The sequence below is a fragment of the Eucyclogobius newberryi genome, unplaced genomic scaffold (genome assembly GCF_026437365.1).
Source record: "Eucyclogobius newberryi isolate DKJ021-1_F unplaced genomic scaffold, fEucNew1.0.hap1 SCAF_10, whole genome shotgun sequence".
NCBI classification, from domain to species: domain Eukaryota; kingdom Metazoa; phylum Chordata; class Actinopteri; order Gobiiformes; family Gobiidae; genus Eucyclogobius; species Eucyclogobius newberryi.
The window spans coordinates 10,780,999-10,799,314 of record NW_027315724.1 but is presented as its reverse complement, the minus strand read 5'-3'; the positions used below and the strand labels follow the sequence as shown (position 1 = coordinate 10,799,314).

The 18,316-nt window shown below is 42.0% G+C and overlaps 1 protein-coding gene across 1 annotated transcript in view; it reads right to left on the bottom strand.

The window, feature by feature from the left end:
- The window catches only part of foxo1a (forkhead box O1 a), a 60,764-nt gene extending 47,358 nt beyond the window's left edge, over positions 1-13,406 (bottom strand). Inside the window, exon 1 of the mRNA XM_072460562.1 lies at positions 12,625-13,406. Within this exon, the coding sequence (XP_072316663.1) occupies positions 12,625-13,221 (597 nt within the window). The 5' untranslated portion in view covers positions 13,222-13,406. The remainder of the gene's footprint in view (positions 1-12,624) is intronic.
- Between the last annotated feature and the right edge of the window lie 4,910 nt (positions 13,407-18,316).

The following is an 18,316-nucleotide window of genomic DNA, read 5'->3' as shown; positions in this document are numbered from 1 at the left end:
TCTGCTCTGATTCTCTTTAACCGTGACTCAGCTCTTCAAAAGGTTCTGCCACGCTCAAAACAGAGTCAAGGTGGAAGTCCAGGCTGGATTCAAATGGGTTTGGCTCTATAAAAGACATAGAAAGATCTGCTGTGGAATGCTGGGTACTTTGCCAGCAGAGGGCTTTAATTAACACACGCACATACACACACATATGAAGTGTAGTGGAAAAGTAGTTCCGCTGACTAACCCGAGCCTCCAGACTTTGGCCCGCGGCTCCAGGGTTCCAGTAAATGTCTCCCTTATGTAACTCCCAACAATGTCACCCAGAACCAGGCGGTGTTCACGCTGAGGGCAGATTATAAGGCCAAGTGAGATTTCTGCCCCACGCATGAGTTCACATCATAATTAAGAACCAGCTTTAAGCAGCAGTGGAAGAAATAAACTGAAATTAAATATAAAGAAAGCCGTACTTGATTTTTACTGTGTTAAAAATGTGAAAAACACACAAAAACTGGTTTATTTTAACCGTTTTTCCACAGTCCAAAGTAATTTTTTTCCAGTGAATGAATAGTATTCCCAGCATTATTCACCATGATGAGCTTTTCACAACTCAGTTGCAGACAGCACACAGTGGTCTCATTTTAACCCAAAAGAGCAGCTTTTACAATACATCTGCTCCAGGATACAAATAAACTTGGACAAAAACAGGAAGACACTTAAATATAATACATAATGGTTTCCAAAACCATCATCATTTGCTAAAACTGATAAATAAGCGACCAAATGGAAATAGAAAAAAAAAGTATAACCTAATTCACTATAAATTGCCTGTTGCTTTTAATGTGTCTGTGCATTTCTTTTGAATTTGTTCCCAGTAAAACTCAGAATGAAATTATGCCACGCTGTAAAATTTCAAGTGTCTTAAGCTTTTTATTGGTCTTTTTTGGTAATTGTCCTCAATCATAACAGTAATTATAGTGTTAAGACCAAAGTGTGAAGAATGCTGCTCCTAGGCTTTGATTCAGTTGCCTCGGGAAAATTTGGAAAAAGTATTTTTTTATTTTTTTTTAAAGGAGAGAGATACAAAGACTAAAACATGGAAATGACTGTATCAGAAAACGAAAGCAAAAGAAAATTTAATCAAGTCGATTGGTGAAATGTATTCACTGTTAAAACGTTTTTTCCACTCATTCCACTTTCCACTCAAGTCGCTTCTTCAGTTCATCTGATCTGATAAACTGAAGAACCTATTTAGATGAGTGGCAAGCAGATCTACAACACGCATGGATCATTATGTTATATTTGGACATTTTAAATTGTAATATTGATCAAAAACAACTTAATTGAAAACAAGTCTGATTACTTGCAGGTGAAAACACTTGTGTCCCTAGTGTGATGTCACTTCCTGCAATTTTCTACAGATTTTTAAGTTTCTCTCCACAAATAGCAACTTGATTGGAACAGGTATGAATACACCAAAAAATGTCAAAATTAGAAAATCATAAAAACCTGTCATACGCACAATTCCTAATTATTGGCCGCGATGCGTTCATAAGCACTTTTCATAACTTTCAGAGGCCAGAGTTTGTTTACTTTGTTTCTTTCTTTCCTCTGCTTATGTGATAGTAAAAAAAATATAAATAAGAAAATAAAGCACACTTCCTGCTTCGTGGAAAATAAAGCGCTCTCTATAATCAGACGCAGACGGCACAGAGCAGTTTGATTTTCACCCTGAAAGCTGCTGTTACAATACATCTGCACTGGGACTAGAGGTGGCGTATACATTGAAATGTAGATAATATCGTGAATGTTGTTTTAAAAATATGCACATTTTCCATAACGAGAACTAATGATACAAAAAGCGGATTATGTTGTAAACTTTCAAATAAGTGATACATTTTAGACATTTCACATTTGTCACATACAGTCCATATATTGCTATAAAATATATACAAAAGACATTCATTTTTGTGAGTCTCGCTCAGCCCTAAAAGGGACAAAACAGATTTAACTTAACTACATGAAAAAAAGATGATCAGGTACACCCCCTTTAAAATCCAGACTATTTAAATGCCCAGAGTGAACTTGGCCTTGGGACCTTGGCCTTGGCCCCGTTATTTTCCATTCTATTTGTCCCTTTGTGTCGAACTCATTAAGTGCTCAGCTTCTTGGGGGCCCTCCTCTCTCCTCCCGGCTCTTTTTTTGCCTTTTAAAACTCTTATTGTTCCCCGTTCCCACCCTCCCAGCACGGACCTGCCTTGCTGTGTGCTAAGTCTGGATGCGTGGGCTACGAGACTGGGGGATTCAGGGGTTTGGTGGGTGGAACACAGCTGGCCCTCATGTCTTGGGGTCATGCCAGGTCCGGCCTCGCTGGGCCTGCCTCGGGGGAATGACTGATGTGTGGGGCGAAAACAGAAGAGGCGCTGTTCTGGTTAGCTGATACATATTCAGAGCAGGCAGTGGTGATTCGCCATTAAAAAACATAACCTGCTTTGAGCTCGACCGGACTCGCAACAACTGCATTTAATCTTAATTTGCGCTTGTGATAACGGACACACTGGGAACTGGTTTATCTAAGGACATATATATCATAAAGTAGATATACTAGTACATGTATGGTAATAAACAAAAGTGTTATGCAATATGATAAGAATACAAACAATATAGCAAATACTAAAAAATTGCGATACATTGCATGATAACGGAGTGCGTCACTTGTCCTAGTCCTGGTTTGAGCCCAGTTTGGTCCAGATGTAGATTCAATTTGGTCCTGTTCTAGTCCTGGTCTAGTCCAGATTTGGTTCCCAGTTTAGTCCCAGTACGTGAATGCAGTTAATGTGAACAAACGACGACGGCGACGACGACGACGACGACGGCGGCGACCGACGACCGGCGACTATATTTTGACTTTTCTTAGTACAAATGAGCAACAGCATGGAAATTAAAATCTACAACAAATGAAGCCTGCGTAAATTCACCTGGAAGACCTAACTCAATCTGCGTCGACGACCATGGCAGGGCACTTCTCCCCTGCTCCATCAACGCACTCAAGGGGGCGTCCACCTGTCCGTCTGTGAGAGCCAGATCCCTCCTTCACACGGAGCTCCTCCAGGTTTCTATTTTTCCCAAGGAGGTTTTTGTAGTTTTTCCTGGCCGAGAAGAGTCCCCTGTTTTAGGACAGGGGACTTCCGCGTCATTGCCCCTCGCACTTGCTCCCCATCCTCAATCAATGCACTCAAGTCACACCTCCCCGCTCCCAATCACCGCACAGGCGGTTACATTTAAGCCCCTTCAAACCGTACTGCGACCCACCACCTCCCCATCTCCTCCTCTGTATCCCTCTCATCCTAATCATCCATATCTACCACCACCAGTCTCCTGGGGGGAGACATCTAATTCAATTAGATTATGGAGTGCCCATAATTGCTATGTCTTCCGCCGGGGTCTGAACGCCAAATTACCTTCGTAATAAAGCTTGCTAAACGATCTTTTCCGTGTTCTGTGTCTGAGTCTCTCCAGGGTGAAATTGAGTCAGCAAATTGTAAAATGCAACACTTCTAGTTATCAATAATTTGATAATGAAATTGTGTCCAAAACAGCTTTAAAACAGGCAAAGGCTTATGTTGTGTAAGTGTCATAAATTACGTAGAAACCTTCCATGGAACATATTTAAGTCATATACCACAAAAAAGACAAAATCCTCAATATTGAACATTAGTGATGGAAAACAACTAAATACTACCAACACAACGTTTAAATACATCTTTAACCAGATAAAAGTTGAAATATGGTGACTGAAGGCTTCTACATAGATAAAAAAATCTAATCTTAAACTTTTGATTTAATAAGAGCCATAGTCTTGCTGATAAAAGGTTTTCTCGTATGTGTTTTAGAGTCTGTAGTCTGGATAACGATTAAGATGATCAAAATACGACTATGATTATTTTTTCTAGTCACGCTTACCCGCTTAAAATTACTTGATCAAAGAAGTCTTTTGATTTTCCGTTCAAAACTGCATCATCCTAACAGTTTATGGTGAGCAGCAAATATTTTCTTCCTTTGTGCCAAAATAGGTATGCAAAGCTGCTGAATTCCACATTGATTCAGAACAAATAAATAGGAGCACAAAGTAGTAATCGATCGATGGGATCAGGGACTTTTAGAGCCATGACGTCTTGAATGCAGGAGTAGATGATTCAAACATGCATCGATCACTCTAAATACAACTTCATGTGGGTAAATGACAATGGGAAACAATTGTTGTGTTGTCAAAAGCTCAAAAAAGTCCATTTCACATAATTTGTCCCCTTTAAGTACAGGTCCAGCTCTTCAGAGCAGTGACACCTAACCCTTCCATAAGCCCACATGTAACATTCAGAGGAGTCACTGGGTGCACTGCCCATGCCGTTGACCCTGGCGCTGAACATTTAGCTGGATTGTCCTGTTTTGTCCGGCACACTTTGTTTCCTCGCGGTGTGGGAGTGTGTTTACCCGCGTGGGCAAGAGAATCCCGGGTCAAGAGCGTACGCACAGGGAAGCTCCATTGATCCGCTGCTCACATCAAAGAACCCATGCAGGCGTCCAGCTCCAGCGGCCGCTGTTAAATATTTATCCAGCGGTGACGTGCGTATAGTGGACAAACACGGGACCAGTTGTATGGCACAGATGGTGCTCAAACTGGGGTCCAGGTCCAGGTCATAGTAGGGGTTGAAGGCCATTTTCTGGGGATAAACACTTATCTAACAACCAAGTGGATTGTGATATTATTGTAATATTTCACCATAAACTATGCAAATACAGAAAGTTGCTTTTATTTAAAGGGACATATATTATTGAACTTCAATGAGCTTTTGACCTTGTTACAACTGTGTTTCCTCATCATTAGTTCACTTAAAAGATTCCTGCATGTTTGAGTAATATTGTATTGTCCCGCAACTGAGGCTCCAGTGTTCAGAAAAGTCCTGTTTTTCCCTACCCCCTATCCCTACCCACATCGCTGTACTTAGTTTTGATTATTTTAAAAATGAAGATTCCGAGTGAAACATGCAGGTTGTCAAAAAAAAAAAAAAAACTTTTGTTATTGTTCAACAGTAAGTACTTGGAAAAAAGTCTCCTTTAAAGGTGCCATAACATACGTTTCGTAGTCTATCCTAAGTGTATAATTGATAATAATAAGGGTTGTGGAACACCCTTAACATAATAGTTAAGAAATATCACCCAGACCTTGGACCCCCTCACCAACCCGGAAATGCAGACGGCTTGGTTTGATATTCGCCCCCACCCTTGCGAAGAGCGATCTGGCTCCCCCGCCCAACCCGTGACGTAGTCTCAGAGCGCGTGTGTGCCCCGCCCACCCGTGACATAGCCCCACAGCTGTCAGCTCCGCGCTGCGCCGCTCCTGCCGCGCGACTGAGTGAGAAACGATAGAACTTCAGATCAACACTACTTTGAGCCTAAATAAATCTGGTGTTTATTCTGAGGGCGGATGATGACGCGTGCTTGCCCTTATGACGCGGTCTTGCCCCACCGCTCGTCAGTTTGGAGATTCGAGGAAAGGAGATAGTCTGTAATATAGCTAAACACTGCGGGAATCAATCAAAAAAAACACTCTGGGTACATATATGAAGCACAAATAGCAATGTAAGAAGGTTAAAAGCTCTGAAAAGTCGATTTTGCATGTTATGGGACCTTTAAAAGTATACTTAATTTTTTTATGGGGGGGTTCGCCACTTGCTTTGCCTGGAATGTTCCACAGTATGGCATTAAATGTGTCATTCTTGCATTTAGTCCAAAAAGTTTTTATTGCTACAAATACCTTTAAAAGTTGACTTTACAATATTTCCTAGTTTTGTCACCTGACAGATAGATTAATAATTGCGAAATATGTTTTTCTTTGTTATTATTTTAATAAATAATAATAATAATAATATTATTATTGATAATTCAATTTAACTTTCTTGACCGACAGATATTTTTCATATGTTTCTGGTAAATTTTGATCTAAAACAAATGTATTATTTTAGGTTTACGGAGAAGTATTTTTCACACACAACACCAGTGTTACTTTGAGAAAATATGACAACTTGAAGTATCATTAAAGTTCAGTGATCGGCGTAATCCATGCGTGGTGGCAACAGTCTGCTTAGAAACAGGCCTTAAATATAACTCGGTGGCAGTAGCAGTACTGCATCATGGCTCCATCTGCCGCATCGCTCTTCCCCTCGGCAAGCGCTGGTGCCAGGGCCGGTGTCCAGCTCTGGCCGGCCCCACCTGGCACCTTCTCGGCCCCGTCATGTGTGAGCGGCAGAAGGGCTGAGTCACAACACAGAGACACTGCAGGATACTTAAAGGAGAAACGCAAAAGTACAGAGCAAGAGAGATGAGATAACGTGGTTTTCTGTGTTTTGTTGGTCTTTATGCACTGTACTTACATTTTTGAGCATTAAGAACACTCGAAAATGCAAGATGGATAAGTGTAAGCAAATGAATGGCATTTCTGTGGAAAAATGCAGTTGGCAAACGCTTGCACGCAAAATAATTACACCTCTAACATCCTGTAGATTCTCTTGAGTTGTGAAAGCAATACAAGGCAAGGCATGTCTGGTGAAGGTGTTTGGATTTTAAAAACTCAGTTTATTACAACTACATTACAACTCATTAGACTGTGAATATGAGTCCGATTGTAAAAAACACACAGCGTTTTGAAGCTTAAAATACAGAGAACAGTGACCACTGTCGACTGATGTCTTCTTCTACAGTGTGTCAAACGCTTGCGCTTTCTGCTAGCGTTCCCTCCTCTATAAATTAGACTCACCGTTGTAATGACCGCAGGGTTCAAAGCGGGGAAAAAGTAGCGGCTTAAAGAGGGAATGCCTGATTGATAGAAAGTAACACAAACATTATTTTAAGTTCTAAATCTTATACAGATAATGCACAATATTTCACCATTTAATGACGTCAGACGCCTAATCCAAATGTTCTTGTGGGAATTAAAGCCTAAATGAGCTGCCAGGGCCTGTTTTTCATGCATATCGATGTAACACACCAACATAAATGTAGTCGTCAGCTGTGCCATTATAAAGGGAGCTGGATTTGTGGAGTTCAACAGTTCACAGTAAAAAAAGAGGGCGGCTCGGGTGACTGAGCTAGTGTTATGGAAGGAGTCATTTACCTTTTCAAAGTTTTCTCGGTCTAAGTATTTCCACATATGTAAAGACAATGGAGCAGTCCGTAAAGTGTTAACCCTCCACCTAAAGAGTAGCCAGTTCAAACTTCGTTTGAGTTGAGTGTTTTTGTGTCACTGGCAGGATATGCAGACATTTTACTGCGTCTTTTAGCACAACCAACTTTGAATATATTCAATGGATATGGATATGGATGTTATTTTGTAGGATATTTCGTACATTTTAATGACATATCCACTACTATTACCTCTGAACATGTGATCGTTTTCTATAAAAAAAAAAACCTCAAAAACAATTTTATAGAATACGGAATGTTCTTTAGCCAACAGAAATAAAAGTTAGGAGACAGAATGTTCCAACTGTCAAGGACTGGGCTCAAATAACAATGACATTTATTTGAAAATTGACATTTCTACAAAATGTATGTATTTCTTTTTTGCATTGGATTTTAATTGAAATAATGATTTCCTCTTTATGGAGGAAAAAATAATTCAGACATTTTGAAGAAATATTTTTGTACATTTCACTAAACCAGTGGTTCTCAAAGGTTTTACACCAAATACCACCTGAGAAAATATTTGCCTTCTGAGTAGCACGAGATCTAATCCTGGTCTAAAAAAAGGCTGTTCCAGGTCTAATCTAGAGCTCAGTCAGGTCTCAAATTGAACTACTAAACACAGACTAACTGAAGAGGACAGGAATATGGATTAAATTGACTCTAAATGAAGCAACTGTTTGAATTGCAAGTCCAAGAACAAGCAAAAAACAGAAAACTTACGCAACAAACGTCTATTTGGGATTTCAAATATTGACAAACAACATTAGCATAAGGGCTATGTTGCGCGTCGTCCCACTGTGAGTAGCCCACCCCCCAGTGAGCGCCCGGCCAATGTAGGAGGCCTGCGAGTACAGCCGTGGATGGCACTGGTCTTTCCCACAGCATTACTCAGCCTGCTCTGCCCTCCTGGAGCTCCACCAGTCTTATTGCAGCCATAGAAAAGTTGTCATTCAATTTTTAATGTTTAATGCCCAAACTTTTAGAGACAGACCAATGTATCAGTCGACCTTTACATGATGGGCCATTTTATTTGAACACTAAAGTGCAAAGAGAGACTTGCATAAAATGTGGAAATCTTGGTTGCTTCTGCACTTTGGCTCACTTCCTTTTAAGCGCTACAGATGGAAATTCATTTTTATAGCTATAATCTGGTACAAGTAGTTTTGCCCTTGGACGTTATGTAACTGTACGTTGTCCTTTTAAATAAATTAAATGAAAAATATTAAAATACTGGGTAGAGCAGTATACAATATAAACTGTTATTATATCAAAGTTATTTATTTTTAAGGATTGTTTGGCGCGTGGGCTTAACTGGACAGGACAGTGTAGAATGAAACAGGAACGAGAGAGGGAACGACATTCAGAAAATCCTCTAAACCAGAATAGAACTAAAGCCACTGTGGTCAGCTGCACATGGAGCATGGCATATGTGCTATCTACTCAGCCACCAAGCGGCACATATTGAAGTTATTTCAAATCATGCCACTTGGAAAGAATGATGAAGAATGATCCAAATCTGTGTGACATATCGGCCTCTGGAGAGCAGCTTCAGACTCTCGGTGTGAAGGAGAGGGTTCACAGTTCTTTCCTTCTGCTGCTGTCAGACTCTACAATAAACACTGTTAGCCCTGAATGTGTCATTCAGCTTCATAATCATGTGCAATACTGTCATAATCATGTGCAATACTGTGACATAATGTCAATCATCCTGGTGCAATATTTTCTGTCCATATAACAGCTGTAAATAAGAGTGTTATTATTGAGATTAGAGGAGTTATTTCTAAGTTATCTGTTTTTATTATTATACTTATGTGCCAAATAAAGGTTATCTTAACTTATCTTATCTGAAAGCAGAGCTTACGGCCCGGCCCATCAGTGGCTCTGGTCTGGCCTGTAACAAAACAGCATCTGCCATAATAAACTCACACATGCCAATATCAAATAGTTTACATACGAGTCGATAGTCGAGGGCTACAACTGATGATTACATTGGTGATTGATTAGTCCGACAATTATTCTTCTGATTAAATCGATTCGTTGTTTAGAATATGAAATGCCAGTGGATCGAGATCAAGATAGTGACATTACACATACTTCCTAATGTTAAACCGATGGAGATTTAAGAAACTAAATATTAAGCTAAGCATTCATTAAAACTTATTCTGAAGCTAAATGTGTTTAACAGCAGCGACTCAGCTGTCAGGTTGTGCCTCGGCTCTTTAGTACAGACATTGAGCAAACAGCATGGTAACGGCTAATTTTTCCCATTCCATCCTGAGCTCTATATGAGATTACTAAATTTGACTCAGAAACCGCTGTAGTGAAGTCGTTTAAGAACCTTCTGCTGTACCAACAGTTTTTCATCAAAAACAAACATTTTACACATTCTCCATGTCATTTTTCTGTGGATACAACTGTCTGAATAAGAAAACCTCTTCACTCATCTCATGGCAAGATTAGGATTCCAGATAATGATTATTTGATTATTTAATTAGGTAACAACTACTTTGATAATTATAAAACCATATAAAGTTGTTGCATTCCCAAAACAAGTGCACCATTGTTTCTCCACTGTGCCACAAGTGCTGTGCCACATATCAATTAAACTGTATTGAAATTGACCGATATCAGGACGGTGCTCCGCACATCAGATTCTGTAACAGGTGCGTAGGAAAAAGGCGTACATGACGCTAAAAGTACTAGGGAAAAATCCCGCACACTGTCTAACTTGCAAGTGAAATTTATTTACAAATGAAGATGCAACGTGTCGGAAACTGGGCCTTCGTCAATAATTTACTAATTAATGCGCCGCTCGACCTAAACCAGAGCGTAGACGGCCAAAATAGTTTACAAGATTTCGACCAGGACTAAAATAAGAACTACAAAAGCATAAAGTAAAAAAATAAAGAAATATCGTATATAAAAATGTAAAATACTGCTGTCGAGTCCTAGCACCGCAACCTGAAAAGAACATTCATAGACCTTCATCGTGAGTGTAGCTGGCTAAAATGTAAATGATCTACTGCTCTAATGTACCGTAGTGGGCCGCATAGTGCCTTTCCTTAACAACCCTCGCCCATAATAACGTGATAATCATGCATCAGGCTCAAAAGGCAAACACTGAGCCCATTCAACTCAAAGGTTAATATGTGTATGGCTCAGGTCTGCCTCATAAAGACCTATATAAAGTGGAGGCAAATGAAAAAAAAATTACAATAAAAGATTGCAGAAGAGAAGACGGCAAAATGTTTTCAACTTTTTGTGACACTCAAGATGGGGAAAGAAATATTAATAGACTGAGTTATGTCATTACGATGTACAAAAGTAAACGTTTTAGGTATCCGTACTTCTTCACTTCATTTTACAGTGGATACTTGAGAAAAGGTTTTTGTGCTTTCTACTCCATTATGGATGTCAAAACCTGCGAGAAATAAGTAAAAATGTTATTATGTATTGCAATACATCGATTTTGAGCTCCTGTACCTGGACTTTTACTTAAGTCACCACTGCACACACAACTCAATCCAAACAAGATTCCAAATGTTTTTATTGACAGAAGATTAGCTTTAGACTTCAATTAAAAAGACCCAACCATATCATTGATTACAAATTACTTCCTCTCAAGCTCCATTAAGATTAGATTAATTGTCCAGTCCTACTTCAAATGATGTAATAACAGAATTAGTAATTGAACTCCACATTTTGCAGAGTCAGTCAACAGCAGAGCAGCTGTGGCTGCAGAAGGACCACTGAGCGCGAGGACAAACTGGGAGTGACCCTCACAGACTGGGGCAGTACAAAACAAATATGGGTGCCAAATATCGGCTACATTTTCAATATTGGACCGATATGAATGTCTGGGGAAACCCTCTGGTATCGCAGCTGTCCGATAACCGATATAACATCCTAATAAAACACTTTTAAAAGCCTTAAAGGCATAGCTCACACATCTTTAGCCAAAAAAGTCTAAAAGCACAGAGGGATCAAAATGAGAACACTGTGTGTGTCTGCATCTGATTATAAACAGTTTATTGTCAGAGAGTGGTAACTTTGGACCTCTGCAGTTTAAAACAAACTCAAAATCAGCTGCAGCACAAATCAAGTCCAAACCAGAGACCAAACCTACGTCTTAAAAAACATATTTCTCCCAACATAACTTCAGTCACTAATCTGACCCTCACAGAACTGAACGCTCCGAGTCAGCAGACCTGTGCAAATAACCTCCAGAAGGCTGCACGTTCAGATGATTCTTAGGTCACTCTCTCTGTCCAGCACAAGCAGATGTGCTGCACGCTGGACTTGTCATGTGCCGCCGCAGCGTTCAGGCTTTCATGTCCAAAGCATCGGCCAATCACAAGCGCTGCCTCCAGCTCACGTGGTTTACGTTAGAAGTGCAGCACGAGGAGGTCATGGTTTATGCTTGTGTTAGTCAAGTTGTCAAAGTTTTGAGGAGAAAATATTTAGACCATTTCAAATGAAGACACTGCAGGTGAACAAGGGAAAATTCTACAATGAAGTTACAAATAAAGACATTTATTTGTAATTTAATTATTTGTAACAATTAAGTTACAAATTAAGACATTTATTTGTAACGTCATCTGTCGTTGGATGACATTAATGTAAGAAATATGTAATATAATATGGTATCTCAAGTGTTTCATGATGTAATGTTTTCATATAGAAGTTACATCTGTTCTCTGTAGTGCAGTGAGGTGCGCTGAGGCGAGAGAAGACCTGGAGCGACCTGCAGCGAGAGTCAGTGAAGCCAAAGCTCCTCGCAGTGATAATGTAAAAGGCTTTCACACAAGAGCAGGCTAATGCACAGCTCTGTGTACACATGCAACAGCAAACAGTGCACACTGTGGTCCTTCTGAGTCACCTGCGAGTGGAGACTGCACTCTACAGCAGTAGTTCTCAAAGTGGGGGTCATTGAGCATAAGCTGGGGGTCGCGGGATGACTTCAAGACATGTTCAAATTATGACACTGTATTTACTCTCTTTTTGAGAAATTGGGTCCAATATCACAATAAACTACAAAAAAACAGAAAACCCTATTTCATTTTGCTGTGGGGGTCCTGAGTCATTTCATAGTTTTTTGGGGGTCCCATCTTACCTCTGATACTCTGAGGAATAGCAGGGTACGCACAGAGAGTGACCCCAGAGCATCACTGTCACACACAGTCACACAGTCACACACAGTCACACACACACGTGCGCGCGCACACGCCACACACACGTGCGCGCACACACACACACACGACACACACGCGCACACACATGACACACACGCCACACGCCACACACGTGCGCGCACACACGCCACACACACCTGTGGCCTCTGTGCGCACGGGTTCTCACGCACGTTCCACAGAAGTGCGTACAGTTTCAGAGCAGACGTACCTTCCATCCCGCGGAGCTGTTGCTGTCACCCTTGTCCTTAAAGTACGGCACGCTCTTCACCATCCAGTCGTAGATCTGGGACAGAGTGAGCCGGTTCTCAGGGGAGCTCTCTATGGCTTTGGTGATGAGGTCTGCATAAGACATGTTTCCCCAGGCGTTCCTGCGGGACGAGCTGCTCTTCCTCTGCGCAGCGGCAGCCGCGGCGGCGGCAGAGGGGCTCCCGGCCGGGCCCGGGGACAGCAGAGGCACCTGTGGCTGCGGCAGCTGCGGGCTCTGGAGCTGCTGCTGGTGGAGGTGATGATGCTGCTGGTGGGCAGGGGGCTGGTGTGGGCTCTCCTGACAGAAGTCTGCGCACAGCAGCCCGGGGTCCTGCTTGGGGAAGTCCTCACTCTCCTCCAGCAGGCTCAGGTTATTGATGAAGTCGCACCCGCTCGGCTCCTGCTTCACAGACGGGACCGGGGACGACGTGTTCGAGTCGCCCGGGGTGAGGAACTCCGGCCGGGGAAGGGGCCAAGTGCATGAACGTGGCCGGGAAAGAGGCTCAAACTCTGGGTCGATCTCCACCAGATGTGGCTGCTGCGGGACCGCTTCCGCCATGGTCCAGAAGTGTCCGAGTGTCAGCGTGACCAAGTGTCGCTCAAAAGTCCTCTTTTCACGGGTAAAGTCCACGGGTAGAAAACAAGAAGTCAGAGTGTGGAAAAAGCGTTGTGCGTCGAGCGGTCCGGAGAGTCACATCCCGCGCAGCGACGCTGATCCACGGTGACAGAAGTGACTCGTGTGTCCTTCAGTTCTGTGCGGAGCGTCGGCCGGGTCCGTGTTTTCGTGTGTGTCCGTGGGTCTGCCTGTATCTCCTGTTGACTCTGGTGTACAGCATGTGAGCGCTTTACTTGGAACTATCGTTCAGCCGCAGGTCCCGCCTCCTCTCTGACTGACGCACACGCTCGGCCAATCAGCAGTGCCAGCTCCGCCTGAATGTTGTTTTCATCGTAGGGGCGGAGCCACTGTTTTACTCCAAAGAGTCCGCGCCAGAGCGCACGTGACATACGTCAAGACGTGAACCAAACACTGACTGCAACTAAAGTCAACGATTATTGTTTCGATTAGTCGACTAGTCAAACGATTATTTCGATCATGTAGAGACTTGAAATACATGTTTCTATTAAATAAAAAGGAAATATGGTATGAATATGGTATGAATAAAGTGATGAATATCAGGATTTTTTTGACAGTTTTACCACTGTATTTCATATAAAAAGATTTGTTCGATCTGTTACTATCAAAATACGTCTACTTTTTTATAGTCCATCCATCCATCCATCCATTTTCTACTGCTTGTTCCCTTTCGGGGTCGAGGGTGACTGGAGCCTATCCCAGTGACTTTGGGCCTTAGGCGGGGTACACCCTGGACAGTGGCCAATTTGTCGCAGGACTAACACAGACACATAGACATTACAGACAGCTATTCACTCTCACATTCATTCACTAGGGTCAATTTTAGAGTCACCAATTTTTTACCTAACACATGCATGTCTTTGGGCGGTGGGAGGAAGCCGGAGAACCCGGAGGGAACCCACGGTAACACGGGGAGGACATGCAGACTCCACCCAGAGAGATCATGTGATGTTGGTCTGGTCCGGGAATCTAACCCATGATCTCCTTCTTGGGAGGCAAGAGCGCTAACCGCCTTTGCCACCGTGCACCCCGTGCAAATTTACACAATAGTTATGATAAGACTAAAGGGGCCTTCACACCGCGGCGGCCAAAGCGTCCAGTTTACATTCAAAGTCTATGTAAACGCGGGTCGAACGCGTCCTGCATTTTCCGCTGCGCGTTTTCTACGTTTTTGCGGCGCGATTCCTGCGTTTTCGTACGCTCTCGACGCTTATGAGGCGCCCGAGGCGTCCAAAGCGGCCGGCGCGACTATGTTCAGCTTTGTTCAACTTTCTGCGGCAGATGCGCCGCAGCAGCCAATCAGAGATGACGTGCTACACACAACCCGGAAAAAGACCCAAAACAAACCCCGCAAGATTAAAAAAAATCTTGGAGCAAATAATGATATTGACTAAACTCTGCTCAGCTCTGAAGTATCTGCGGGTCCCAGACAAGCCCCGGAGCCCATCGCCTCCGCTTTTGGACTTTGTAAAGTTAATAAACCGAAGCCATGGTCCTCCATTTACACCACGAGAAAAGCAACACAGCACAACTCCTCCACTGCACATGTGCGCATGTGCGCAGGACAACTCGGACTGCTGAGTGTATTTTACGGACATGAGTCCGGGGCGTCAAGAATGCGCGTCCAGGGCCTTTGCCTTCAAATGTACAGGCGTCTAACTTCTGTGTCGGGCGCGAATTTGACGCTGCGGTGTGTACTAGGCTCAATGATACTACCCATTAATACATTTATTTTTGTTAAATGGTTGTTAAAGAGTCAGAAAATGGTTGTTGTTGTTGTTGTTGTTGTTGTTGTTTTATGGCGGTTGACGTCCGAGTGTTGCATTAACGCCAAACTTTATTCCTTAGACTTTGTCGTAGTCCTAAAAGTTCTTCTTCCAGTGCTTTGACTTCCAGTGCTTTGACAAAGCCCAAGAGGTCATGAGTTGTCAGAAAATGGTGTCTGTTGCGTGTAAATGTGTTTTTGATTGAATGTCGCTTATTGATGACATCACAGAGGGATTTTGTTTTAGAACACAGCTCTATTTCCTGTAATGTTCTATCTTTATTATTCTTCACAAACTGGAACTTGACTAAAGTAAAACAGTGATAAATATTTACCACAGAAACTATCCCACCAAACGAAGTAGTAATTAGAAAAAAACATGAGAATCTGTCATATGGACTTCGAACTTATAGTCAAGGAATCCACACTGATTCGTTTACAAATTGAGCGATGGTAAGTCAAACTCTGGATTGCACCGCCATCTTGTGGACACTGGGACGTATTACGAGTTCAGTCACTGTCATCATCACATCTTCTTTCTGCAGCTCTCATTGGGTGAATACTTTCACTGTTGTTTTTCTGAATTTTGGAAGATGTTTAACTTCTAGGAATTGAACAAGTGTTGCATTTTACCCAAGTAGCTGTTTACGTCATTCATTATACCCAGGCCATTTTTTATCATTATTAGAATTTAAAAAGAATAGCATTCCAAAGATTATGCAAAATGTCTTTAAACACATTGTCATTATAATGCATTTAATTAAAAAATATGTACTTCACTATTTAATTTTTTAAAGTATCAAATATAACACTCTTAATGTAATTAATATGTAATACACAGTGCATCAGTGAAGTACAGTATTCAAGTCACAACAAAAACATACATAAAACAAACTGACCTGTTCTAATGCGCCCCAATCCACCTACTGTCAAATCTGTGGTGCTAAGGGATATTTGCGAGCAATAAAGCGAGGACACGTCTTTCTTCATGCGTGTTGATTTATCACTGAAGAAAAGACGGCCTGCATGACGCTCAAGAGCACTGAGGCTTCCCCTGCTGGCCTGGCAATGTAATTGCACTTCCAACATAAAATGTTTTAAATCGGCTGGTTGAATCAGCTGGTTACACACTCCCCCACGAAAATAAATGTTGTCCTCAACATTTCTGTATGTACTACTTAAAGCAACAATTACATCAACAGTGAACGTCAAAAGTTTAAAGTGAAAGCATCAACCAAGGGATATCTATCGACACTAACATAACAACTTATTAATTCAAACGTCATAACAAATCTATTGGTTCCAAATCCCTCACATCCCATAAAGATACAAGTTTGGGTTGCTATGGGTGTAAACCGTTTGTGGCCATGCTTGTGGTGCATACGGTGGTACAGCAGCGACGTAATAGCATGACTGAGTCCCAAGTGTGTCATATCTAAACATTAGCGGCACTCTACGATCTCTCTGTGGCCGTGAAGGTTGTTCACGAGGCTCTTTCTCTTGCGCACTACCAACAAAAGACATGTCAGCATCATCTGCATCCTGAATAGGAACATCCACATCTCCAGCAATGTCCTCAAGCTGAACTGGAGCCTGTGCTGTAGGTTGGTTTGTGTTACGACTAGTCTTTTTTTCCACTGGTGTCATTTTCAGGCATAGTTGGGGGAATCCAAACATTTGGCGGTGAAAAATAGAAATCCTCATTATCCTCTTCATCCTCAGACTCCTGTGTTGTTCACTATTTGGTCCTTTTTAGGTTTCAGAGGTGCTGCTATTTTTGTTTCCAGCGGCAGTTGATCACAGGGCAAAAGAAGATTTCGGTGTACTACTCTAGTTTTGCCTTTACCCTGTTCTGGTCTGAGCTCATACACTGGAATGTCCTTTCCGACTTGTCTTACAACCACGTGGATGTGATCTTCCCAGTGATTTTTTTTAGATTAGATTAGATTAGATTCAACTTTATTGTCATTGCACAGAGTACAGGTACTAAGACAACAAAATTTCTTAATTTCCCCGGGCCGCCGCGGGGAATCATATTGCGCAAGAGCACGCGGTCATCTGGATACAACAGAGAGCTCCTGACTTTTGTGTCGAATATCTTTTTGTTTCTCTGGGCTGCTTTTTATGCAATTTCTCTTGCAATATTATATGCCTCCGGCATTCCCTTGCGCCACTTTTCAACATATTCTAGTTGACTACCCCCTCCTGTCTCAGTAGGCAAGTTAAACAACATGTCAATGGGTAACCTTGGGGAACGGCGCTACAGTAAATAAAAGGGCGAAAACCCTGTCACTTCTTTTTTGGTGCAGTTGTAAGCAAAGATAAGCCTATTCAGAGAATCTTTCCAGTTCATTTTGTCTTTGTCCGTGAGAGTTTTGAGCATCTGCAATAATGTCCTATTAAACCGTTCAGTTTGTCCATTCCCCTGGGGGTGGTACGGGGTAGTTCTCGATCCGGTGACATTACAGTACTTGGTCAACTGGGAAAACAACTGACCACCCTGATCGTGATGAATGCGTGATGGAAAGCCAAATTTCAGGTCATAATCATTCAATATTTTGTCAGCTACAGTTTTGCCAGATTTTGAGGTGGTGGGATACGCCTGTGCAAATCTTGTAAAATGATCTACAAAGACCAATATGTGTCTAGATGGAGGAAGTCCACCAGTTACCAGTTCAAATGGCTGAGTTTTCACAGTGTTTACAAGTGGGGCTCTCGATTCCCTGTGGGGCTTTTTCTATTCAAGACAAGCACAACTCATTACATATTTGGCTCGAGCCTTCCATGGAATGGAATGCGACGAGTCTTTGTTCTTGCCATGGTTTCTTATTATTATTATTGGCTCGAGCCTTCCATGGAACATGGAATGCGACGAGACATTGTTCTTGCCATGGTTTCTTATTATAGTTTTTCATAGTAAAATTTTGCCACAACTCGGGCATTTTTGACCCTCTAACATTGATGAATGTCACACATGGGGGCATAGACGTGATCGGCTCGGCCCAAACTCCAATAAAATGGAGGTTGCGAGAACGCCCGTCGCAACAGTGCCGACTAGTTCAAAAAAGAAAAAACATGAAACTCTTAATCTTTTACGATTTTTTTTCAAAATCGTACTTGTCCTAGGTTTTTTGTCCGATTGAGCTCAAAACAACACCTTTTGCATCTAAAGACATTGAAATTTAATAAATATCCAAAAGAATGTTGATATTCTTTACGGTCTCCGCGTAACACGCCCTCAAAAAGGCTTAATTT